This window comes from Macaca mulatta, chromosome 1, assembly GCF_049350105.2.
Source record: "Macaca mulatta isolate MMU2019108-1 chromosome 1, T2T-MMU8v2.0, whole genome shotgun sequence".
NCBI classification, from domain to species: domain Eukaryota; kingdom Metazoa; phylum Chordata; class Mammalia; order Primates; family Cercopithecidae; genus Macaca; species Macaca mulatta.
In genome coordinates, this window is record NC_133406.1 from 86,029,261 (window position 1) to 86,054,544 (window position 25,284).

The following is a 25,284-nucleotide window of genomic DNA, read 5'->3' on the forward strand; positions in this document are numbered from 1 at the left end:
CACGTGGGGCACGGCAGGTGTGGGCACCTCCTCCTGTCTTCCATGTCCCCCAGCCAGGGGCTTGGCCACTCTGCTTTCACCTTCACAACCCTTGGCACGCTGGGGCACTGGGTGGGGGGTGCTGGGGGTGGCTCTGTGTGTCCAGGTGTGGCAGGGCCTCCCTTGCCACCCCAGGCCGCAACATCCAGATGGTGAGGTCACTGGAGGATGTGGAAGTGATGGAGAAGGACAGTGCCACCTTCTCCTGTGAGGTCTCCCACGACGAGGTGCCTGGCCAGTGGTTCCGGGAGGGCAGCAAACTGCGGCCCAGTGACAACGTGCGCATCCGCCAGGAAGGTGCGAGGACCAGTGGCTATGGTGGGCACGGCCCAACCCCCAGGTCCTCCTCTGTCCCCGCCCATACTGAGCCGCCTTTTTCCCCAGGAAGGACATACACTCTCATCTACCGGAGGGTCCTGGCGGAAGATGCAGGAGAGATCAAATTTGTAGCTGAAAATGCAGAATCTCGAGCCCAGCTCCGAGTGAAGGGTGAGGTGGGGGCTGAGGGGAGGGCGAGGCTGGACAGTGTGCATGTGTGGCCAGCTGGCTCAGCACAGGCCCGGACACCCCAAGCCCGCTCTCAGGACCAGGACAGCAGGGACTCACGAGGAGGGAAGGGGTTGTCACCTCCTTGGCAGGAAGATAGAGGCCAGAGAAGCGGCCACGAGGGGCTTCTCCCTTCCTTAAAACCGAGATCCTGGTGAATCCTCCATCTGGCTGCAGCATGTGCTGCAGAGGCCAGGCATGAGGCCCTGTGGGGCCGGGGGGAGGGGGAGGGTTGTCGGGCTCGGGGAGTTCTACCTGGTGGCAGTGAGGAGGAGGATCAGGGGATCAGGGAGAGTGGTGCTGGGGCAGCAGGGAGGGAGGCTCTGCAGACAGGTGGAGTGGGGACGGGCCAGTAGGGCTAAGTCAGAGGTGTGCGGGGAGGGGACATGAGTTCCTGGGACTGGGCTAGGGTATGTGGTTATGGTTCCAAAGTGGGGGCTTGGGGAGAGGACTGCAGGGGGTGGGACTACATGGGGCAGAGCCTACCCTGCTCTTGGTGGTCCAGGACAGCGGGCAGGACCTGGGTGGTGGAAGTGGGAGTGTGGGATATGGGAGGGCAGGGTAGGCAGAGGCGGGCACACTCCCCTTGCTGGTGGTCTGCTCTGTGGAGCAGGTCGTAGCACAGCTCCAAGGGGGATACTCAGCCTAAACACCTGCTGTCCCCTGGCGGGCAGACATGGGCTGTTGGGGCCTAGTGGGGTCCGGGCCCTTGGTTGCCCAAAACACCCAGTGCCTTGTCGGAGCCTGGGCCTGGGAGCCTGGAGCACCGTCTCTGATCCACCCCGTGCCCCAACTATGCTCACAGAGCTGCCAGTGACCCTCGTGCGCCCTCTGCGGGACAAGATTGCCATGGAGAAGCACCGCGGTGTGTTGGAGTGTCAGGTGTCCCGGGCCAGCGCCCAGGTGCGGTGGTTCAAGGGCAGTCAGGAGCTGTGGCCCGGGCCCAAGTACGAGCTGGTCAGTGATGGCCTCTACCGCAAGCTGATCATCAGTGACGTCCAGGCAGAGGACGAGGACACCTACACCTGCGACGCCGGCGATGTCAAGACTAGTGCACAGTTCTTTGTGGAAGGTGCAGGCAGGGAGGGCAGCTCTGCAGGTTGCTTTTGTTGGGGGGAGTCTCCTAGGTCCATGGTTTGCCCTACACTCCTGGAGACACTGGGTCTGGGTAGCTCAGGAGGATGCTAACATGCATCTAGTGGGGCAGGGGCTTGTTCCCAGGAAGGAACCCTGCCAGAGGGGCAACTTGTCCTATCCATGGGATCCGCCAGCAACTGCTCCTCCCCAACAGAGCAATCCATCACCATTGTGCGGGGTCTGCAGGACGTGACGGTGATGGAGCCTGCTCCTGCCTGGTTTGAGTGTGAGACCTCCATCCCCTCAGTGCGGCCACCTAAGTGGCTCCTGGGGAAGACAGTGTTGCAGGCTGGGGGGAACGTGGGCCTGGAGCAGGAGGGCACGGTGCACCGGCTGATGCTGCGGCGGACCTGCTCCACTATGACCGGGCCCGTGCACTTCACCATCGGCAAGTCTCGCTCCTCTGCCCGCCTGGTGGTCTCAGGTGAGCACTCCCGCCCCGGTGGGTGGACGCGAGGCAGAGGCATAAAAGGACAAGGCTGTGGGTGGGTACAGGGCAGGGTCATGGGAGGAGAAGGCTCAGTGCAGTGACGGGACACAGTTCAGGGCCACAGATGGGTATCACTCATGGCCAGGGGAGGACACAGTTCAGGACCACAGAGGATACAGCTCAGGGCCAGGGGAAGGCACAGTTCAGGGAACAGTGGACACGGCTCAGGGCCAGGGGAGGACATAGTTCAGGGCCATAGGTGAGCAGGCTCAGGGCTTGGCAGACAGGACAGGGTGATTGGTTCCTGTGGCCCCGTGGCCCAGCCTGTCTCCACTCCCTGCAGACATCCCCGTAGTCCTCACACGGCCGTTGGAGCCCAAGACAGGGCGTGAGCTGCAGTCAGTGGTCCTGTCCTGCGACTTCCGGCCAGCCCCCAAGGCTGTGCAGTGGTACAAGGATGACACACCCCTGTCTGCCTCTGAGAAGTTTAAGATGAGCCTGGAGGGTCAGATGGCCGAACTGCGCATCCTCCGGCTCATGCCTGCCGATGCTGGTGTCTACCGGTGCCAGGCGGGCAGCGCCCACAGCAGTACTGAGGTCACTGTGGAAGGTGGGGCATGAGGGACACGGGGCTACTGAGAGGGTTTTGGGGAGGGGTTGCCTGGTGATGTGGGCACTGAGGCCCGGTGTGTCCCTTGCAGCACGGGAGGTGACAGTGACAGGGCCGCTGCAGGATGCAGAGGCCATGGAGGAGGGCCGGGCCAGCTTCTCCTGTGAGCTGTCCCATGAGGACGAGGAGGTCGAGTGGTCGCTCAATGGGATGCCCCTGTACAACGACAGCTTCCATGAGATCTCGCACAGGGGCCGGTGCCACACGCTGGTACTGAAGAGCGTCCGGCGTGCTGATGCAGGCACAGTATGCGCCTCCTCCCCCAAGGTGTCAACCTCTGCCCACCTGGAGGTCCGAGGTGAGCCATCCCACCAGTCTTCGGGGCTCCCCACTAGGGATGGGACAGGTGCTGGGCTCCCCTCACCCTCCTACCCCTCCTGCAGTGAAGCCGGTGGTGTTCTTGAAGGGGCTAGATGACCTGTCCGCAGAGGAGCATGGCACCCTGGCCCTGCAGTGTGAGGTCTCTGACCCCGAGGCCCATGTGGTGTGGCGCAAAGATGGCGTGCAGCTGGGCCCCAGCGACAAGTATGACTTCCTGCACACGGCGGGCACGCGGGGGCTCGTGGTGCATGACCTGAGCCCTGAGGACGCCGGCCTGTACACCTGCCACGTGGGCTCCGAGGAGACCCAGGCCCGGGTCAGCGTGCACGGTGTGTGGCTGTGGGCATGGCGGAGCTCGGAGAAGGGAGGTGTGCTGGATGGGCATGGATGTGGGGCTGGCCACTACCTGGGTGGCCCACATCATTCTCTGAGATTGAAGGGCTGCTCTGCTGAGCCGGGGAGGTCAGGGGAGCCTTCTAGAGGAGCCATGACTTGACATGGTCCTGTGAGGCCTGGGTGCAGGCAGGTGGACCTGGGGACTATGGGTCCCGGAGCCAGGGTTGGAGGCTGTGCTGTCCCTGCCTGGTGGTCCCGACGTAGCCCGGGGATGTTGCCCTGTACCAAGGGATGTGTCTGCACAGAAGCCACCAGGCCAGTGTGGGACACCAATGGGGATGGCCAGGGAGAAGCCGAGATGCCAGGCAGGGGCTGTGAGTAGGCCATGTCTCTGTCCTTCATGGGGCCCCAGCAAGGCCCCAGGGCCACTGGGCTGACAGGGTAGAGCCATCCCTGAATCCAGCCCTGCAGCACTGGGGGTGTGCGTGCCCTGGAGTCTGTCCTGTTTTTCAGGGGCAGTTCCCTCAACTGCAGGGTGGCTACCTGGCCCCCTGTGTGTGTATGCACAGTCCCAGTGGCATCCTGGTGTGGGTGACAGGCGGCGTAACCAGCCTGTTTGCTGGTCCTTGACAGTCTTGTAACGAGATGGGGAAGGGGCAGGAGGCGTGGCGAGTTTGTCCTGGAGCTGGGACTATGGGGTCCTGTGCCTCCTCTCCTCCCTGTGACGACCATGGGTCCTCCCTCTCCCTGCTACCCTGATTGGAGCTCAGAATTGTTGGTTATGCAAATGCCAGGGGACAGCCAGCTCCAGCAGAGGGGTGTCTACTCATTGGCTGGTGCAACGTGGCACCCTGCCCCCACAGGGCCTGGCCTCTCCCAGGGTCTGACACCTCCCAGGGTTTGGTCCCTGTGGGGTCTGGTTCCTCTAAGGGATCCAGCTCCTCCTGGGGTCTGGTCCCTGTGGGCTCTGATCCCTCCCAGGGTCTGGCCCTTCCTATGTCTGGCCCAGGGCAGTGCTGTCCTCTTGCCTGGCCTGACAGTCTCCGATGGCCCGCAGATCTGCACGTGGGCATCACCAAGAGGCTGAAGACAGTGGAGGTGCTGGAGGGGGAGAGCTGCAGCTTTGAGTGCGTCTTGTCCCATGAGAGTGCCAGCGACCCAGCCATGTGGACAGTCGGTGGGAAGACGGTGGGCAGCTCCAGCCGCTTCCAGGCCACACGTCAGGGCCGAAAATACATCCTAGTGGTCCGGGAGGCTGCGCCGAGTGATGCTGGGGAGGTGGTCTTCTCTGTGCGGAGCCTCACCTCCAAGGCCTCACTCATTGTCAAAGGTGGGCAGGGCCTGCCGGACGGGGGCTTATCACCTGGGCTGAGGAGTGGGGACCCTGGGCCTGTCCCCAGGAGTCCAGGAGTTGGGCCCCACTGGCTGCAGAAGCCGGTGGAGGTGCTTTTGGGGCCTGCCTCCCCCAGCTGCTGCAGAGCACCCCTTCTAGGAGCCACAGGGCCTGAGGCACCTGCTGGATGCTGGGGGCAGTTCTCATGTGGAAGTGGGGTTGCATTCTTCTCTGAGCTCTGATATAGGCCTGGATTCTTTTCCAATCTGTGTTCTGAGTGCCCTGAGCACTTGGTAGCTCCCAGAGCTGTGGCTCACAGGGCCAGTCTGGCAGCACTGGCCTGAGGGCCCAGCCACCTGCTCTGCTGACATCACCACCAGCGCCCGAGTTCGCGCCCCTGACGAGCACACTTGGTGCAGTTTGGCGGGGCACGCTCAGAGGATGCCAGCGTGGGCCTGAAAGATGCCAGAGGATAAAATTCTGTAGTTGTTGATCTTCCTGCCTCCTGAGTCCCACCCTGGTGACAGTGGGGACACTAACATTCCAGGACTCTGAAGCTCCTGAGGGCCGAGGTCCCAGAGTTTGGGGGTTGCAGGTTCTGTTGTCTTGGTCACCAGAGAATCAGTGTTCTCAAACACTTGTCCTTGCCCCAATCCTGGTCATGGTGAAGGTGGTAGGGTTTTGGCTGGGTCTGTGCGTAGAGCTATGGCTGTAGCCAGGATGGTGGCTGGGGCCGTGACTGCAGTCATCTGTGGCTGGTTCCGTGGCCCTGGCTGTGCTTCAAGGGCAGCTGTCTTTGCTCTCTTCAGAGAGGCCGGCAACCATCATGAAGCCCCTGGAAGACCAGCGGGTGGCGCCAGGGGAGGACGTGGAGCTGCGCTGTGAGCTGTCACGGGCGGGCACGCCTGTGCGCTGGCTGAAGGATGGGAAGGCCATCCGCAAGAGCCAGAAGTACGATGTGGTCTGTGAGGGCACGATGGCTGTGTTGGTCATCCGCGGGGCCTCGCTCAAGGACGTGGGCGAGTACACGTGTGAGGTGGAGGCTTCCAAGAGCACAGCCAGCCTCTGTGTGGAAGGTAAATGCTGCAGGAGCCCCACGCGTGGCCCTGGAGTGGCGTCTCTACCCTAGCGGGGCACAGGGCCACCCCTGGAGCCTGAGCTCCTCTGTCCCAGGTGAAAGGGCTCACCCAGGTCCCAGAGCTTCCCCAGCCAGGCCTGGAAGATAACAGGGCCGGCCTGGGGTCTGTGCAGGCCTAATGCCCCACCTATTCTGCCTCCGTCTCCCTGCCCCAGAAAAAGCAAACTGCTTCACAGAGGAGCTGACCAACCTGCAGGTGGAGGAGAAAGGCACAGCTGTATTCACGTGCAAGACGGAGCACCCCGCGGCCACAGTGACCTGGCGCAAGGGCCTCTTGGAGCTACGGGCCTCAAGGAAGCACCAGCCCAGCCAGGACGGCCTGGCCCTGCAGCTCACCATCAGTGCCCTGGAGAAGGCAGACAGCGACATCTATACCTGCGACATCGGCCAGGCCCAGTCTCAGGCCCAGCTCCTCGTGCAAGGTGAGGTGCCCAAGTGTGCTCGGGTCTAGGCTTTGAACGGCACTGGAGACTTGGAGGTGGAGAGGCCCAGCCTCAGTTTCTTATCATAAGGGTAGAGGGATGCACCCTGGGTGGTCACTGAGGCTCCCCAGCATGGCTGTGAATGAGCTGCTGGTGCTCACTTCTCCCACATGCCCTGTGTGCCTGGCCCCCATGCGTGAGCTCAGTGTGTATCTGTACATACAACATGTCACCCTTATCCCAGAGGGACAGCCTGACTCAGCTGTGCCAGGCAGCCTCAGGTGCTCCCAGGGAAGAACTGATGGTCATTAGGGTTGTCATTGAGAGTTACAGTGGCATTTTAGTCTTTTTCTTGTTTACAACAGAATACCTGAAACTGGGTAATTTATAAAGGAAATAAAGTTACTTCTTACAGCTCTGGAGGCTCAAGGTCAAGGGGCCACATCTGGTGAGGGCCCTCTTGCTGGCAGGGACTCTCTGCCGAGTCCCCAGGGGGTGGCACAGGGCATCTCATGGGGAGGGGGCTGAGTGTGCTAACTCAGGCCTCTCTTCATCTTCTTTTAAAGCCACCACTCACATTAAAGCACTTTAACACATTAACCTGTTAACCCACTGATCCATGAATGGATTAATCCATTCCCACCTTGGACCCAATCCCCTCTTAAAGGCTCCACCTCTTAATATTACCACATTGGGATTAAGTTTCAACATGAGTTTCCAGGGGGACATTCAGATCATAGCAGGTGGCTGTTTGATCTTACTGTTTGGCTCCACATTTGAGTGGCAGGCAGAGTGACAGCTGTCATTCTCCCCACTCTGTAGATAAGAAAACTGAAGCTTTAGTGGGTCCATGGCCAGGGCAAGGTCATCAGGCACATTGGGATCAGAGCAGGCGAGGCCCAGCCCCTTCACCACAGCCTTCACTTGGCTCTGAAGTCCCGGGCTGGTGTGTCCAGAGCTGAGTTTGCAGGGGGTCCCTACTGGGGTCTGACCACAGGGTGTTCACAGGGTTCAGTATTTGAAAGGCCCCAGTTGTGATCATGAGAAGTAATGTAAAGCAGGAATCATCACTGATTTTTCCTCTCCAATGGATTTGGTGACCCTGGTGAAAGCATTCTGTTAACACAGTAAAGCCCCATGATCTAATAAAGTTGGTACCCGTAGTTAATTTTTTTTAAAAGCCATCAAGAGTGAGAGTCATAAGATAACAAAAGATGCTCTTTAAAAGTTTAACATGGCCGGGCTCAGTGGCTCACGCCTGTAATCCCAGCACTTTGGGAGGCTGAGGCAGGTGGATCACGAGGTCAGGAGTTCTAGACCAGCCTGGCCAACATGGTGAAACCCCATCTCTACTAAAAATACAAAAATTAGCCAGGCATGGTAGCACGTGCCTGTAATCTCAGCTACTCAGGAGGCTGAGGCAGGAGTGTTGCTTGAACCCGGGAGGCAGAGGTTGCAGTGAGCCAAGATCGTGCCACTGCACTCCAGCCTGGGAGACAGAGTGAGACTCCATCTCTAAAAAAATAAAATAAAATAAAAGTTTAACATATGAGGATGTTGGCTGGCCTGGTCAGGGGCCCAAGCCATTTCCTTGTGTGCCATCCACTGATGAGAGCTCTTCATCCATGTGGATTGCCCAGGTTGGGGTTGCCTTCTTTGAGGTGGAGCTATGCCTGCAGGACACTCATGCATGCAGAAGGAATCTGAATGCAGGACCTGTCTCGATATTCGTAAACGCTCATCTTTTACCATCCCTAATTCAGCAGCCAAAAAACCTCGTTTCTAGGAATTCACATTTCTTATCTTCCAAGCATTTGATTTCAAGTTCAGCGTAACTATAGCCATTTTTTTTCACACTCCTCTTTCATCTGTTACTACAAGAGTTAATTTCATGGCACAATTGTAATGATACACACAGCTGTGTATGCAGGTTTGGGAGCCAACCGCTCCTGGGAGCACAGCTTGGATAGGGGGCAGAAGTGTGCTCTCCTGGGTTCTCAGCAGGCTGCAGACTCGCCCAGCAAGCCTCGCAGAAGGACCTCCAAGGTGCAGAGAGGTGGACTCGGGGCTCCGAGTGGCCCTCAAACAAGTATCTAGACCGTTCAAACTCTGACCCACTTACTGTTTTCGGAGTTCTGTCCCTGCAAACTTGTTAAAACACAGACATCTTGCTCTGTCCTGGGGAGTGTCTGTCCTGGGGAGCACTGCTGGCTGAGCCTGCCCAGGACGCTGTGCCTTTGCAGGCCGGAGAGTGCACATCATCGAGGACCTGGAGGACGTGGATGTGCAGGAGGGCTCCTCGGCCACCTTCCGTTGCCGGATCTCCCCGGCCAACTACGAGCCTGTGCACTGGTTCCTGGATAAGACACCCCTGCATGCCAACGAGCTCAATGAGATCGAGGCCCAGCCTGGGGGCTACCACGTGCTGACCCTGCGGCAGCTGGCGCTCAAGGACTCGGGCACCATCTACTTCGAGGCGGGTGACCAGAGGGCCTCAGCCGCCCTGCGGGTCACTGGTGGGTCACATGCTCACGTTGCACATGTTGCTCAGAGCTGCAGACAGGTGGAGAGGCAGATGGCAGCTCAGCCATGTGCCTAGTATCCCTGGGCACACAGAGAAAGCACCCTTGGCTGACTGTGGGGTGGGGGCTCGGAAGGCTGAATTGGGCTTTCAGAATGAGTGCTTCTGCATGGTTTGCAGAACTGTTCTTGGTGTGCACTGGCTAGGCTGCATCCCCACTGGGGCAGGAGCCGCACAGAGCCTTCCCTGTTCCCTCCACAGCCTGTTGCGTGGCCCCAGCCTGAGGGTGACTGGTGGGTGCTGAGCCAGGGTGTTGCCTGGTCCGCAGTGAGACCCAGGGTTTATCCCTGTTGGCCCCTCCAGCAGCAGCACGACAGGATCCCACATGCTCCTGCTTCTCTCTCTGTCCCCCAGGTAAGCCAAGTGTCTTCTCCCGGGAGCTCACAGATGCCACCATCACAGAGGGTGAGGACTTGACCCTGGTGTGCGAGACCAGTGCCTGCGACAGCCCTGTGTGCTGGACCAAGGATGGGAAGACCCTGCGGGGATCTGCCCGGTATCAGCTGAGCCAAGAGGGCCACCGAGCCCAGTTGCTCATCACTGGGGCCACCCTGCAGGACAGCGGACGCTACAAGTGTGAGACTGGGGGCGCCTGCAGCAGCTCCATTGTCAGGGTGCACGGTGAGCCCCAGCAGCCCCAAAGCCTAGCCACAGGCCAGGTGCCTACAGCTCTCTTCTCAGGCAGCACCGTCTTCAGGGCAGGGCATGTGCGCCCACAAGGAGCCCAAGGTGGGAGGACCCAGGCTCCTGTGCATCCTTTATGGGGTGCCCACAGCTCCCCGTGTCCTTCCTGGCTCTCCCTGGCACCTCATCCACCCTGCTTGGCTTCCGCTCTGGCCTCTGCCACCCGCAGGAGCCGCCCTGCAGAGCTGTCTCCTCAGCGTCCCTGAAGAGCTGTCCCTCTGTGCATGCCTGTGTCCCTGACCTCCCATCTTAGGAGGCGCCAACCACAGTGGCTTAGGGCCCACCGTGACCTCATTTGACCTTACTTCCCTCATCACTACCACGCTTTGAGGTCTGGGCTAGGGCCTCCAACTGTGAATTTGGGGGCACAGGTCCCTGACACCCCACCCTTCTGTTCTCCTGCTTGGTTCATCCTTTCTATCCCTCACCCTCAGAGCTGCCCCTTTCCAGAAGTCTCGAGGTCCTTGCCACAGGCCCCAAAGGAGAAGGGGGACCCTGCAGCTGATGTCCCCAGCCCTCCACCACCTATAGGGGACCCCTAGTGGACCAGTCGGGGGAGGGCAAGCTGAGCCTGTGCCTGTCTGCAGCCCGGCCAGTGCGGTTCCAGGAGGCCCTGAAGGACCTGGAGGTGTGGGAGGGTGGTGCTGCCACACTGCGCTGTGTGCTGTCATCTGTGGCTGCGCCCGTGGAATGGCGCTGTGGAGACAATGTCCTGAGGCCAGGTGACAAATACAGCCTACGCCAGGAAGGTGCTGTGTTGGAGCTGGTGGTCCGCAACCTCCGGCCGCAGGACAGCGGGCGGTACTCATGCTCCTTCGGGGACCAGACTACTTCTGCCACCCTCACGGTGACTGGTAAGCATCTCTGTTCACCCTGCCCATGTGGCCCAAAGATGCCACTTCCTCCAATGCAGGGGAGCAAAGACGATGTTCTCTGTGTCTGACCTTCCTGCAGCCCTGCCTGCCCAGTTCATTGGGAAACTGAGAAACAAGGAGGCCACAGAAGGGGCCACAGCCACGCTGCGGTGTGAGCTGAGCAAGGCGGCCCCCGTGGAGTGGAGAAAGGGGTCTGAGACCATCAGAGATGGGGACAGATACTGCCTGAGGCAGGACGGGGCCATGTGTGAGCTGCAGATTCGTGGCCTGGCCATGGTGGATGCTGGGGAGTACTCATGTGTGTGTGGAGAGGAAAGGACCTCAGCCTCACTCACTATCAGGGGTAAGACCCTGTGTCCAGAGTCGTGGCCGGTGTCCAGTTCTTTACCTCTGCTGTCAGTTGCACCAATTCCAGTCTCCCCCAACTGTGCCATGCCCTTCCCAGCACATCACGGAATCCCTTCCAGCTTTCTGGACTATCGAAGGAACCAGGAGAACCTGGCATTTGCAGCCAGACTCCCACCCTCGAGGCACCCTGGGACCTGTCCTGTGGGAGTCTGTCTTATCCTCCATCTCGCCATTGCCTGTCCCCCTGTGCTTCCCAGAGTCTGATCTCCTGCATGTCTGTCTGTCCATCCCTCCCCAGCCATGCCTGCCCACTTCATAGGAAGACTGAGACACCAAGAGAGCACAGAAGGAGCCACAGCCACACTGCGGTGTGAGCTGAGCAAGGTGGCCCCCGTGGAGTGGAGGAAGGGCCGTGAGAGCCTCAGAGATGGGGACAGACACAGACTGAGGCAGGATGGGGCTGTGTGTGAGCTGCAGATCTGTGGCCTGGCCGTAGCAGATGCTGGGGAGTACTCCTGTGTGTGTGGGGAGGAGAGGACCTCTGCCACTCTCACCGTGAAGGGTAATGACTGCCTCTGGCCACGTGCATGGGTGGCTGTGTCCGAGTGGGTATGCGCATTCCTGCCCTGTGCCCATGTCTGCGCTATGGCCTTCCCTGTTTCTGCATGGGGTTCCTGAATCATTCCTTCAGTAGGGATTCCTCACACCTGCTGCGTGTTACCTGTCTTAGGAGCAGTAAGACAGCAGAGAAGAGAGGGCTGCTTGAGCCCTGTGGGGTTGTAGGCAGAGACAGAGGATATGGGGAGAACCAAATCATTACAAAAGTGAGATCATAGATCTTCTCCAGGGTTAACACCAGGAAGGCAGGAAGGCAATCAGGAGGAGCCCCAGAAATGGAACACAGAAAGGAGTGGGGAGATGGCACGTGGGCTGGAGTGCACAGCCAGGGAGGGGAGGGTCCATTGTGAGGAGGAGAGAGGTAGGGTGACTGTGGGGAGGAGGTGATGGGGTGACTGTGGGGAGCAGGTGATGGGGTGACTGTGGGGAGCAGGTGATGGGGTGACTGTGGGGAGGAGGTGATGGGGGTGACTGTGGGGAGGAGGTGATGGGGGTGACTGTGGGGAGGAGGTGATGGGGGTGACTGTGGGGAGGAGGTGATGGGGTGACTGTGGGGAGGAGGTGATGGGGGTGACTGTGGGGAGGAGGTGATGGGGTGACTGGGGAGGAGGTGATGGGGTGACTGTGGGGAGGAGGTGATGGGGGTGACTGTGGGGAGGAGCAGCCACAGTGACTCTTCATGTGTCAGCCAAGCAGAGCAGCTGTGTGGAGTGGAGGAAGGGGCCCAAGACGATCCAAGATGGGGGCTTTGACCAGGACAGGACATCCGGAGCCCTGTGGCCTGCCTGCAGTGGATCTAGGGTGTCGTCATGTGTGGGGGGTAGGAGTGGATCTCAGCCATGGCTGGGTGCCCTAGGGACATGAGGCTGCAGAACTCACCCTGGGCCCTGAACCTCTCAGTCACAGCAAGGAGAGGATTCCAGTCTCAAGCCACCAGTGTTAGCAGAAGGGACAGAACCCTGCAGGCCTGGCCTCTTGTGTCTGTGGAGCTGGGACCCATGGCCCGGTGTGGCTGGTGGTGTGGTGCGACGTGTGCAGGTGCTCGGGGCCTTGGCCTGGCTTGATTCTGTCAGGGAAAGCACATGGGATAAAGCCGGCCCGGGTGGAGGGCCCGAGCACCTTAGAGGGAATGCAGGGAAGGACTCTCCCAAGCTCGAGGACTTTCTTGCCCAGGACTCTGGTGGGCTCCCGTCACACCGCAAGGAGGGATCCCTCAGGCCAGTGAAGGGGCAGGTTCTGGGGGCCAGGCATGGCTGTCTGGATGCCAGTGCCTCCTCAGATGGGTGGCTGAAGAGCAGATGACCAGAGTGGACCCTTGCCGGCTGCCTGAGGCAGTTGCTTCCAGAAGTGGGCGAGTTCCAGGGAAGCTTCAGGTGGTGGGTGCCCTGCTGGACCCCCTCTTGTGCCTCCTTAGAGGGCACCCTTGCATGCTGGAAGTTTCCACTGGACCCCGAAGCCCCAAGGATGCTCTGAGCTGCAGTTCCCTGGGGGCGTCCAGGGGATGCAGCTGGGCACTCTGAGGCTCCAGTCTCCATCTGGTGGGCTGGGAAGCCACCCAGCTTCAGTGCACAGGAGACAGTGGCCCTCGTCTGTCCCTGTGGTCCATGGCTATCTCCTGCATGCAGGGCATGTACAGGTGGACCGTTCCTTCATGTATTCGTTTGGTCATTTCTTATCTGCTGGACCCATGCCCCAAGGCACCTGTTGCGTGGGGTTCTTGCTTGCATCATGAACACAGGGTGACGGTCAAGGTGGAGGGTGGCACCCTCCTTTCTCCCAGCAGCAGGCTCCTTATTCCCTGTCTGCCCTGGGCTCTGGCCACAGGAGCAGCAGGAACTGATGAGAAGCAGGAGCCTGGATGATTTTGTGGGAGATTTTTAGGCAGCTGATTTTGTGTCTTTTTCCTCCAGCTATTCATCAAGATCATGAGGCTGGGCACGGTGGCTCACACCTGTAATCCCAGCACTTTAGGAGGCCGAGGCAGGAGGATCATTTGAGCTCAAGAGTTCCAGGCCAACCTGGGCAACCCAGGGAGACCCTATTTCTACAAAAAATATGAAAATTAGCTGGTTGTGGTGGTGCACACCTGTGGTCCCAGCTACTCAGGAGGCTGAGGTGGGAGGATTGGTTGAGGCCACAAGTTTGAGGCTGCAGTGAGCTGTGATGGCACCACTGCACTCCAGCCTAGGCAACACTGAGACCCTGTCTGAAAAAGAAGAAAAAAATTACGAAGGAGCTATAAAATAGGGAACCACAGAATGGGGCCCGGGCCACAGTATAGTGTAACTGAGCCACCAGGCTGGTCTTGGGCCCTTGAGCATGATGACAGATTCAGTCTGAGCCAGGATGGGCTGCAGAAGACCTTGGGGATGGGGAGATCCTGTTTGGTTCTGTCTCTTCCTCCCCATGTCATGGGTCTTGTGGCCACTGCATGTGTCTGCCATCATCTTGGGGTCCCTGCTAGGATTCCAGCTCCTCTGTGTCCTGGGCGGCTTTCCCCTGCGTGTCCGTGGCCAATCTGTTCTCTGCTCCCAGGGCACTGTTTCACGTCCACGTGTCCATGCTTTAATTCCTAGTTTCCTCCATAGTTGGAGTGTGTCCTTGCTGAGTGTCCCAAGGTGTCTCCAGAGGGCCTCATGGTCTTTGTGTCCTCTCCAGCCCTACAAGCCAGGTTCATAGAAAGTATGAGGCCTGAGGACACCTCAGAAGGGGCCACACCGTGATGCTAACGGGCTGGACCGTGGGAAGCCACAGTGCACACCTTGTACTCAGCACACCCCAGGAGTGGCCCGTGTTCAGATGGCTTCCCTGTCTTCTCTGTGTTGTCCATGTCCTGTCTTTTCTGTGGGCTCAGAGGGTGTGATTGTGGCCATCTCTTTCTGATACCCCAGCCCTGCTGGCCAAGTTCACAGAGGGTCTGAGGAATGAAGAGGCTGTGGAAGGGGCCACAGCCATGTTGTGGTGTGAACTGAGCCAAGTGGCCCCTGTGGAGTGGAGGAAGGGGCCCAAGAACCTCAGAGATGGGGACAGATACATCCTGAGGCAGGAGGGGACCAGGTGTGAGCTGCAAATCTGTGGCCTGGCCATGGCGGATGCCGGGGAGTACTTGTGTGTGTGTGGGCAGGAGAGGACCTCAGCCACGCTCACCATCAGGGGTAAAGATCATGTGTGGCCTTGTGGACCCGTGGCTTGGTATCTACATGTCACCATGTCATTCTCATCTTCCAATGTGGCACAGCCCCTGTGGCAATCCTGGGGTTGTCTCTTCTCCAAGTGAGGTCCTCCGGTTGTCTCCCACCTACCCTTCTTGTCCAGGGGGTGTCCTCATGCTCATGCTGATCCCTTTGTGTTCTCTGTTCTTCCCAGGCCATTTGCTTCCTCCTCATGTGAATGTTTGTTTGCTTCTTCACGTGTGGTCCTTTGGTGGTTTGTGTGGCTCCTTGTGGGTGTCCATGTCCCGTCCACAGAGTCTTCCAGACAGTCTGATGATCTCAGCGACTGCTTGGTCCTTCCCAGCTCTGCCTGCCAGGTTCATAGAAGATGTGAAAAACCAGGAGGCCAGAGAAGGGACCACAGTCATGCTGCAGTGTGAGCTGAACAATGCAGCCCCTGTGGAGTGGAGGAAGGGGTCTGAGACCCTGAGAGATGGGGACAGATACAGCCTGAGGCAGGATGGGACCAAATGTGAACTGCAGATTCGTGGCCTGTCCATGGTAGACACTGGGGAGTACTCGTGTGTGTGTGGGCAGGAGAGGACCTCGGCCATGCTCACTGTCAGGGGTAAAGGCCACATGTGGCCAAGGAGAGCCATATTCTGGTGTCCATGTATTGATGTCATGCCGTCTGTCTGTACTCACACCATGTGCTCTCCCTGCATCTGCACCACCCTGTTCCCATCACTCTGCAGGGTCTCCTCCAGCCTCCAGAGCTGTTGTGGGAACCAGGAGAAACCAGCCTTGCAGCCAGCTTCCACCCCATGTGCCTACAAGGATGGGCTCCATCATGTTGTCCTGTTGGCTTCTGTACCTTGCCCTTCACGCTGTCCTGTCCTTCCCCCCAGAGTGCTCCAGAGGCTCTCATGGTCCTTGTGTGTGTCTGACATACTCTGGCTCTGGCAGCCGGAGTTACATAAAGTGTGAGGACTCAGGAGGCCATGGAAGGAGTCACAGCTACAGTGCTGACATGCTGGAGCATGGGAAGCCCCAGTCCACAGCCTGTGCTCAGCACACCCCACATATGGCCTGTGTCCAAATGGGTTCTGTGTCTTCTCTTTGCCATCCATGTTCTGTATCTTCCATGTGCTCAGAGAGCAAGATTGTGTTCATATATTCTGATCCTCCTCCAGCGCTACCCATCAAGTTCACAGAGGGTCTGAGGAACGAAGAGGCCACAGAAGGGGCAACGGCCACACTGCGGTGTGAGCTGAGCAAGGTGGCCCCTGTGGAGTGGTGGAAGGGGCATGAGACCCTCCGAGATGGAGACAGACATAGCCTGATGCAGGACGGGGCCAGGTGTGAGCTGCAGATCCGCGGCCTGGTGGCAGAGGATGCTGGGGAGTACCTGTGCATGTGCGGGAAGGAGAGGACCTCAGCCATGCTCACCGTCAGGGGTAAAGGCCACACGCGGCCAAGCAGCGCCATGCTCTGGTGTCCACATGTTGACTTGACGCCATCTGTCTCTGCCCATGCTGCGTTCTCTCCCCATGTCTGTGCCTGCCTGTGTAACTGCACAAGCTTCTTCCAGCCTCCAGGGCTGTTGTAGGAAGCAGGAGGAAGCAGCCTCTCTAGCCGGCTCCCACTGTGTGCCTCTGAAGACTGTCAACATCGTCACGTTGGATTCTGTGTCTTCCATCCTGTCACATTCTGTCCCCTGATGTTCTTCATGTGTTTCTGACCCTCTCTGGGCCTGGTGCCAGAGATTCCTATAAAGGCTGAGATGTGAGGAGGCCACAGGAGGGGCCGTGGCCATGTGCTGTAAAGCCTGTACTAAGAGAAGTCCCAGTCCACAGCCTGTGCTCAGCACACCCCCATGCAGCCTGTGCCTAGTTGGGTTCTGTGTCTTGTCTGTGCCATCCATGTCATTCCTATCTCTTCCATGTGCTCAGAGAATATGATTATATCTGTGTCTTTTGATCTCTTCAGCCCTGCCTTCCAAGTTCATAGAGGGTCTGAGGAATGAAGAGGCCACAGAAGGGGCCACGGCCATACTGTGGTGTGAGCTGAGCAAGGTGGCCCCGGTGGAGTGGAGGAAGGGGCATGACTGCCTCAGAGATGGGGACAGACACAGCCTGAAGCAGGATGGGTCCAGGTGTGAGCTGCAGATCCGTGGCCTGGCTGTGGTGGATGCCGGCGAGTACTCGTGTGTGTGTGGGCAGGAGAGGACCTCAGCCATACTCACTGTCAGGGGTAAAGATCGTGTGTAGCTATGTGGACCATGGCTTAGTGTCTCCACATCTCTGTGTCACCACCTTCTGCCTTTGAATGTGGCATGGTTCTGTGGCAACCCCATGGTTGTCTGTCCTCTAACTGGGGTCCTCTGGGCATCTCCCGCCTCCCTTCTTATCCAGGAGGTATCCTCATGCTCATATCCTTTTGCTTGTGTGTTCTCTGTTCCTCTGGGGCCATTTGCCTCCTCCCCATGTGTACGTTTGTTTGCTCTTTCACGTGTGGTTCTTTGATGGTTTTGTGTGGCTCTTTGTGGGTGTCCATGTCTTGTCCACAGAGTCCTCCAGATGGTCTAATAATCTCAATGACTGCTTGGTCTTTCCCAGCCCTGCCTGCCAGATTCATAGAAGATGTGAAAAACCAGGAGGCTAGAGAAGGGGCCACAGCCGTGCTGCAGTGTGAGCTGAGCAAGGCGGATCCCGTGGAGTGGAGGAAGGGGTCTGAGACCCTGAGAGATGGGGACAGATACAGCCTGAGGCAGGACGGGACCAGATGTGAGCTGCAGATTCGTGGCCTGTCCGTGGCAGACACTGGGGAGTACTCGTGTGTGTGTGGGCAGGAGAGGACCTCGGCCACGCTCACCATCAGGGGTAAAGACCACATATGGCCACCTGAGTGATTCCTGTCTCCTCCCGCCTAACCCATATGTTCTGTGCTCTCCCAATGCTTGTTGATGTCATTGCCTCAAGACAATGCCTCAAGTGACTCATTCAGTCACTCCCCTGTGTGATACATCCCACAAATGCACATGGAACCCACTTGGATGACTTAATCTAGGGCCTGGGAATATGGACTTCAAGAGTGAATAGGGCAGGGACCCAAAGGAGAGCTCCACAGACAGACGTCAGGGTCCAGGAGAACTGTCTGAGGCCACTGGCATCTTGCTGGGGCTTGCACATGTGCGTGGGCTCTGGGGACCCAGGCCTAGAGGTGAGGGCCTGTGTTTCTGCTGATGGACATGCACAGTAGGGTTGAGGGCTCACTGAGGAGGTGGTCAGGCCAGGCTCCACTAAATCTGCTGAGAGTGTTTGAGTGGTTCTTGTGGTCATGCCAGGCTCCTGAAGGACTGCTGCCTTTGTCTGCTCGGCGGACACAGCAGAGCACTACGTCTGGGTAACTTCACAGCAGATACTTATTTTCTCAGACTTCTGGAGTCTGAAATTCCAAGATCAAGGAGTCACTCAGTTGGTTTGTCCTTAGGCCTCTTTTCTTGGCTTGTAGATGCTCTCTGGTCATATTGGATTGGGCCCACCCTAACAACCTCATTTTACCTTTCAAAGATCCTATTTCAATACTCTGACATTGTGAAGTGCTAGGAGTTAGGATTTCAACATACGGATTTGGGGAGGGGACTCAATTCAGACCATGACATTCTGCCCTCTGGCTTCCCACAATTAATTACCTTCTAACATGCAAAATACATTTGCTCGTTCATAAGAGCCTGTAATCTTAACCCATTCCAGCATCAACTCAAAATCAGAATCTCATCTGAATGTCATCTAAGTCAAGCGTGAGGGAGGTGAAGTATGACTCATTCTGAGGCAAAATTCTTCTTCAGTTGTGAAGCATGAAACCAGACAAGTTTTGTGCTTCAAAAATTCAATGGTGGTGCAGGCATAGGATAGACGTTCCTGTTCAAAAGAGGGGAAGTTGGAAAGAAAAAATGGGTCATGGATCTTATGCAGGTCTGAACCTAGCAGAGCAAATTTCACTAGATTTTAAGGCTGGTGACTCAGTACAGTGGCTCACGTTTATAATCCTAGCACGTTGGGTGGCCGAGGCAGGAGAATTACGTGAGGCCAGGTATTCTAGACCAGTCTGGAAAATATAGCAAGACCCTTTTGCTAAAAAAAAAAAAAAAAGTATTAGATGTGGTGGTGCACACCTGGGGTTCCAGTTACTGGGGAGGCTGAGGCATGAAGATCACTTGAGCCTGGGAGTTTGAGGCTGCAGTGAGCTATAATTGTACTGCACTCCAGCCTGGGTGACAGTGAGACCCCATCTCTACTTTTTTTCTAAAAGCCTGAAAAATAATTCTCTTTGACTTAATTCCAGTCCTCCATGCCAACCAGAGTGTTGTCCCCAATCTCTCAGACCTGGGTAATATCTTATCCACTCATCCTTGGGTAACAACCTCTTCCCCCTCTGTTCTGGGAAGAGGTGGTCCGGATCCCTGGACCTCTAGTGGCAGTGACAGCCCTGCTGATGCCTTTGGGGCCATTCTTTTATTTTGAAGGATAAGACATGTTTGCAGCCATATAGTGATAATAGCTCATCCTGGTGAATCCCGGAAGTCTGATAGCCTTCCTTCATTTTATCCCACCTCAATCCAATTCACTCCAATCTGCTGGTATAAGATTATCAAAAACTGAGTTGGCCTCCCATGCAATTCATGGAGGTCCACACCATCAGACAAGAGGCTTTTCCAGATAACTGCATCTCTATTCCTGGCTTCTGTTGAGATGACTAATTGGATCCATAAATTGCACACCTGGTGCTTTAGCAAATAGTTGTCTAGCCACACCCTTCATGTTCTCTTCAGAACACAGTTTCTCATTTTTTACCATGTGGTTAGGCTGAAAAATTTCCAAAGCTTTAAGTATTGGTTCCTTTTTTATTTACAATTCCTTCTTCAATTTATTTCCCTCCTCTTGCACTTTACAATAAGCAGCAAAGAGAAAACATGTTGCACCTTCAACACTTTACTTAGAAATTTCCTCAATTAAACATGCAAAATTTTATTGTTTCTTAGTCCTACCTTCTACACACAACAACACAATTTGGACAAGTTCTTTGCCACATAATAACGAGGATCACCTTTCCTCCACTTTCCAATAACCTGTTCTTTATTTCCATCTAAGGTCTGACCAGAAGCATTTTTAATGTCCATCTTTACATGAACAGGTTGTTCACAGCAATCTAGATTTCCACTTCCACATTTTTAGATAATTGTTACAATGGCACCCTACTCCTGGTACCAATATTTCTGTTAGATTTCTGACTAGAAGTCTGAGGTGAAGTGTTATTAGGTTGACTTCCTCTGAGGCTTCTCTCCTTGGCTTGTTGATGCAGTCGTCTGTTTTTTCGCGTGGTCGCCCCTCAGTGTGTCTCTGTGCCCTAATATCCTCTTTTTATAAGGACACCAGTCATATTGGATTTGGGCACACCCTAACAACCTCATTTAACCTTAGTTACCATTTTAAAGGCCTTATCTTTAATACAGTCACGCTCTGAGGTTCCAGAGGTTAGGTTTGAACATATGAATTTAGGGGGACACAATCAGACCATAACAGGGGGTAACCAGGGTGGGGCTTGCTCCATTGTACTTTGTGAGCTCTCACTCTACCTAGAGTCAGGAAGCAAGAGAGGACAGCAGGTTGAAGAGTCAGAGGTGTGGTGTCGAAGCCATATCTGGAGTCTGTTGGGGGTTTTGGTGATTGAGCCAAGGCAATGTGTATCCAGTAAAGTCAGGACAGGAGCAGTGAGGTGGAGACAGCAGGTCCTTGTGTGGGCTGGTATGGTTGGCAGTGAGCCGAGGTATGCCCATGCATGAGTAGTGCTGGATGGAAGCCCTGCCTGGGATGGGTATCTCCTGTATGAGAATGGGGAAGCAGGTGTCAGGACAAGGAGGTGCCTCCTGTGAGACTGGAGAGAGAGAAGAGAGAGATGTGTCACATTATTGCATATGTGGAAGTTGGAGGAGCCTGTCTTGCTTCCTAGAACGATAGGACATGGGTAGGACAAGATGTCCTTTGAGAATAGATCCAGGATGGAGCCCATCTCCCAGACAATCTGCACCTCACAGGCAGAACACAGGAAGACCTCAGTCTCGCACAGTCTTTGGTCCACCTTATCCCATGTCCTCGAGATCTGCTTCTGTTTCCTTCCTGGATAATCAGGTTGTGTCCCTCAGATCCTCCAGTGGATTTGATGGCTTCTGTCCATGTGACCCTTCCTAGCCCTGCCTGCACGATTCACTCAAGATCTGAAGACCAAGGAGGCCTCAGAAGGGGCCACAGCTACACTGCAGTGTGAGCTGAGCAAGGTGGCCCCTGTGGAATGGAAGAAGGGTCCTGAGACCCTCAGAGATGGGGGCAGGTACAGCCTGAAGCAGGATGGGACGAAGTGTGAGCTGCAGATCCATGACCTGTCTGTGGCAGATGCTGGGGAATACTCATGCATATGTGGACAAGAGAGGACCTCGGTCACGCTCACCATCAGGGGTAAAGTCCATGTGTCCAATCTGTGTTCTGGTGTCCAGTTGTTCACTTCCTGCCGTCAATCTCTGCCCATTGCATGGTCTCCCCCAGACTGCCACACTTTTCACATCATGCCACGCTATCCCTTCCAACTTCCTGGGCTGCTGAAGGAACCAGAAGAAGCTCATCTACATCCAGATTCCCACTCCTGTGATACTGTGGGCCCTGTCCTATTGGATTGTGTCTTTCTTTCATCTTGTCATGTCCTGTCTACCAGCGCTTTCCAAGGAGTTTAATGTTCTCTGTGTTTTCTGACTCTCTCTGGCCCTGCATGCCAGATTCATGTTATCTCTGAGACCTGAGGAGCCCACGAAGGGGCCATGACTGTGATGTTACCAGACTGAACAGAGGGAATCTACAGCCTGTGCTTGGCATACCCTGCATGTGGTCTGTGTCCAGTTGGGGTTTGTGTCTTCTCTGTGCCATCCATGTCCTGTCTTTTTCATGTGCTCAGTGTAATTGTGTCCATGTCTTTCTGATCCCTCCACCAGCCCTGCCCGCCAAGTTCACAGAGGGTCTGAGGAATGAAGAAACCATGGAAGGGGCCACAGCCACACTGCAATGTGAGCTGAGCAAGGCAGCCCCTGTGGAGTGGAGGAAAGGCCTCGAGGCTCTCAGAGATGGGGACAAATACAGCCTGAGACAAGAAGGGGCTGTGTGTGAGCTGCAGATTCATGGCCTTGCTATGGCAGATACCGGGGTGTACTCCTGCGTGTGTGGGCAGGAGAGGACCTCAGCTACACTCACTGTCAGGGGTAAAGATCCTGTGTGGCCATGTGGGCTTGTGGCTTGGTGTGTACACCTCTCTGTGTCACCACCTTCTGCCTCCAAATGTGGCACAGCTCCTGTGGAAACCCTGTGATTGTCTGTCCTCTAACTGGGACCCTCTAGGTTTCTCCTGCCTCCCCTTCTTATCAGGAGATGTCCTGCTCATGCATGTCCCTGTGTGTTCTCTGTGCCTCCTGGGCCATTTGCCTTCTCATTGTTTGTATATTGCTCATCTTGCTGTGGTCCTTTGGTGGCTCGTGTGGCTCGTTATTGGTGTCCATGTTCTGTCCAAAAAATCCTCCAGACAGTCTGATGATATCAGTGACTGTTTGGTACTTCTCAGCCCTGCCTGCCAGATTCATAGAGGATATGAGAAGTCAGAAGGCCACAGAAGGGACTACAGTCACACTGCAATGTAAGCTAGGAAAGGCGGCCCCCGTGGAGTGGAGAAAGGGGCCCAACACCCTCAGAGATGGGGACAGATACAGCCTGAAGCAGGATGGGACCAGGTGTCAGCTGCAGATTCATGGCCTGGTCATAGCAGATGCTGGAGAATACTCGTGCATATGTGAGCAGGAGAGGACCTCGGCCACGCTCACTGTCAGGGGTAAAGACCACATGTGACCACCTGAATGACTTTTGTCTTCCCCAACTTAACCCACATGGTCTGTGCTCTCCCAGTGGCTCTCAATGTCGTTGACATTTTATTCAGTCACTCATCTGTGCGGTCCCTCCGACAGATGCACACTGAGAACCCACTTGGATGACCTCATCTAGGGCCTGGGCATACAGACCCCAGGGGTCAGGACAGGGAGAGCAGCAGACAGGTGTCAGGGTCCAGGAGAGCTGTCTGGGGCCCCTGCCATCTTGCAAGGGCCTGTGGATGTCCACCAGCTCTTGGGCCCCAGGCACGGAGGTCAGGAAATGTGTCCTTTGACAGACATAGCAGTGGCTTAGGCCAGGCCCCTCTTCAGTCTGGTGAGTGTTTTGATTGATCCTTGTGGTCATTCTGAGCTTCTAAAGGAGTATTGTCTTCATCTGCTCAGGCTAACGTAACAAATCACTGCAGACAGTGTGGCTCAAATAACAGAGATTTATTTTCTCAGAAGTGGGCTGAAATCTCAAGACCAAGGTGTCAGCTCCTTTCTTCTTGTAGATGGCTGTCTTCTCCCCGTGTTGTCCTTCTGTGTGCATATGTGTGTCCTAATAACCTCTTTTTATAAGAGCACCAGTCATACTGGATTTGGAACCACCCTAACAACCTCATTTTACCTTTCAATGATTGTCTTTAAATACAGTGACATTCTGAAGTGTACTGGGGGTTAGGACTTCAACATACGCATTTTTTCTGAGGTGCAATTCAGACCATAACACTCCACCATGTGGATTGTCAAAATTCATGGCCTTTCTCACATGCGAAATATGTTTACTTCTTTCTAACAGTCCCAAATCTTAGCCCATTTCAGTATCAACTAGTCCAAATCACCTCTAAATATAATCTGAGTCAACTGTGAGGGAGACAAAGTGTGACTCATCCAGAGGCAAAATTTTTCTTCATCTGTGAGGCTGAGAAATCAGACAAGTTATTTGCTTTGAAGTCACAATGGTGGGACAGGCATAGGATGGACATTCTTTTTTTTTTTTTTTTTTGAGACGAAGTCTCGCTCTGTCGCCCAGGCTGGAGTGCAGTGGCGCGATCTCGGCTCACTGCAAGCTCCGCCTCCCGGGTTCACGCCATTCTCCTGCCTCAGCCTCCCGAGTAGCTGGGACTACAGGCGCCCACAACCGCGCCCGGCTAATTTTTTGTATTTTTAGTAGAGACGGGGTTTCACCGTGGTCTCGATCTCCTGACCTTGTGATCCGCCCGCCTCGGCCTCCCAAAGTGCTGGGATTACAGGCGTGAGCCACCGCGCCCGGCCAGGATGGACATTCTTAATCAGGGAAAAACTGGAAAGGAGAAATGGGTCATGGGTCCCAAGCAAGATGTAACCCTAGCAGGACAAATATCATTAGGTTTTAAGGCTTTGGATTAATGCCCTGTCCTCTGGACCCAATAGGATTGCAACTCTACCCCCTCAGCCCTGAGTGGAGGTGTCTGGCTCTCTGTAACTGAGGAGGAGACAGCCTTACTTCTGGAGCCTGTGCCCTCTACCCCCTGGTTATAGTGCCATTCCTGTCAACCCCTGAACCAATTTTGGGGTCATTATTCCTTTTTCTTGCGGAATATCATGTTTATATCCATGTAGCTCTATTGGCCCATCCTGTGGATTCTCAGAAGTCTGACATCCTTCATTCATTTTGTCCCATCTCTGTTCCAATCAATTCAAGCTAGCACAGCATTTCCTCTGGTATAAAGGTCTCAAAAACTTTGTCCCATGCGATCTATGTGGATCAAAGCCACCAGACAAGAGTTTTCCACAGATCTTTCCTTGATGATCTCATTTTTATTACTGACTTCTGCTGAGAGGGCTGAATGGATCCATAAACCACACACCTGATCTGTTTAGCAAATGGTTGTCCAGCATTGATATTCTCCCAGAATAATGCTTTCTCAATTTTTTTTTTTTTTTTTTTTTTTTTTTTTTTTTTTTGCAGTACGTATAGCCTGAAAATTTTTCTGTATCTTCAAGTTCTGGTTCCTTTTTGCTTAACAAATCCTTTTTGAATTTTATCTCTCTCCTCTCACATTTTCATATTAGACAGAAACCAGGCTATGGTTTCAATTCTTTGCTTAGAAACTTCCTCAGGTAAATATATCCAATTTTGTTGTTTGCAAATCCTACCTTCCACAGAACACTAGAATAAAATTTGACCAGGTTTTTGGCCACTGTATAACAGTGATAGTCTTTCTCCAGTTTTTAATAATATGTCTCCCATTGTCATCTGAGGCTTGACCAGAATCACTTTTAACACCCATGTTTTCACCAACAATTGCTGCCTGCAAACCCCGGTTTTTGGCATGCGCCTGAAATATCTTTCAGCTACCTCCCATTACGAAGTTCTAAAGCCACGTCCACATTTATAGGTATTTGTTCCTTTGGCACCCCACTCCTGGTACCAAAGTCTGAATTTGTTTGCTTGGATTGCCATAAAGAAAGTATCATAGACTGGGTGGTATAAATAACAGAAATGTATTTCCTCACCATTCTGGAGACTAGATGGTTTGAGTTCCAGGTGTCAGTAGGGTTGGCTCCTTCTGAGGCCTCTCTCCTTGGCTTGTAGGCAGCCATTTTCTCTGTGTCTTCACTGGTCCTTCTGTGTTTGTGTCCTAATCTCCTTTTCTTATGAGGACAGCATTTATATTGGATTAGATGCCACCCTTGTGATCCCATTTA

General features: G+C 55.2%; 1 protein-coding gene across 50 annotated transcripts in view; it reads left to right on the forward strand.

The window, feature by feature from the left end:
- Positions 1–25,284, forward strand: part of OBSCN (obscurin, cytoskeletal calmodulin and titin-interacting RhoGEF) — a 165,835-nt gene that overhangs the window by 67,901 nt on the left and 72,650 nt on the right. For 34 of the 50 annotated variants that reach the window (XR_013395487.1, XR_013395486.1, XR_013395488.1 and 31 more), the window contains 21 exons: positions 175–336; positions 424–528; positions 1,391–1,657; positions 1,877–2,146; positions 2,496–2,762; positions 2,854–3,120; positions 3,206–3,472; positions 4,537–4,809; positions 5,622–5,888; positions 6,106–6,372; positions 8,616–8,888; positions 9,308–9,574; positions 10,225–10,491; positions 10,592–10,855; positions 11,159–11,422; positions 15,824–16,087; positions 16,620–16,883; positions 17,249–17,512; positions 20,882–21,145; positions 21,673–21,936; positions 22,293–22,556. Coding sequence is in view for 42 of the 50 variants with exons in the window: in XM_077938815.1 (XP_077794941.1) it covers positions 175–336; positions 424–528; positions 1,391–1,657; positions 1,877–2,146; positions 2,496–2,762; positions 2,854–3,120; positions 3,206–3,472; positions 4,537–4,809; positions 5,622–5,888; positions 6,106–6,372; positions 8,616–8,888; positions 9,308–9,574; positions 10,225–10,491; positions 10,592–10,855; positions 11,159–11,422; positions 15,824–16,087; positions 16,620–16,883; positions 17,249–17,512; positions 20,882–21,145; positions 21,673–21,936; positions 22,293–22,556 (5,331 nt within the window). In the remaining 8 variants the exon portion in view is untranslated. The remainder of the gene's footprint in view (positions 1–174; positions 337–423; positions 529–1,390; positions 1,658–1,876; positions 2,147–2,495; positions 2,763–2,853; positions 3,121–3,205; positions 3,473–4,536; positions 4,810–5,621; positions 5,889–6,105; positions 6,373–8,615; positions 8,889–9,307; positions 9,575–10,224; positions 10,492–10,591; positions 10,856–11,158; positions 11,423–15,823; positions 16,088–16,619; positions 16,884–17,248; positions 17,513–20,881; positions 21,146–21,672; positions 21,937–22,292; positions 22,557–25,284) is intronic. The other 16 variants (XM_077938852.1, XM_077939016.1, XM_077939025.1 and 13 more) reach the window with 6 other exon arrangements.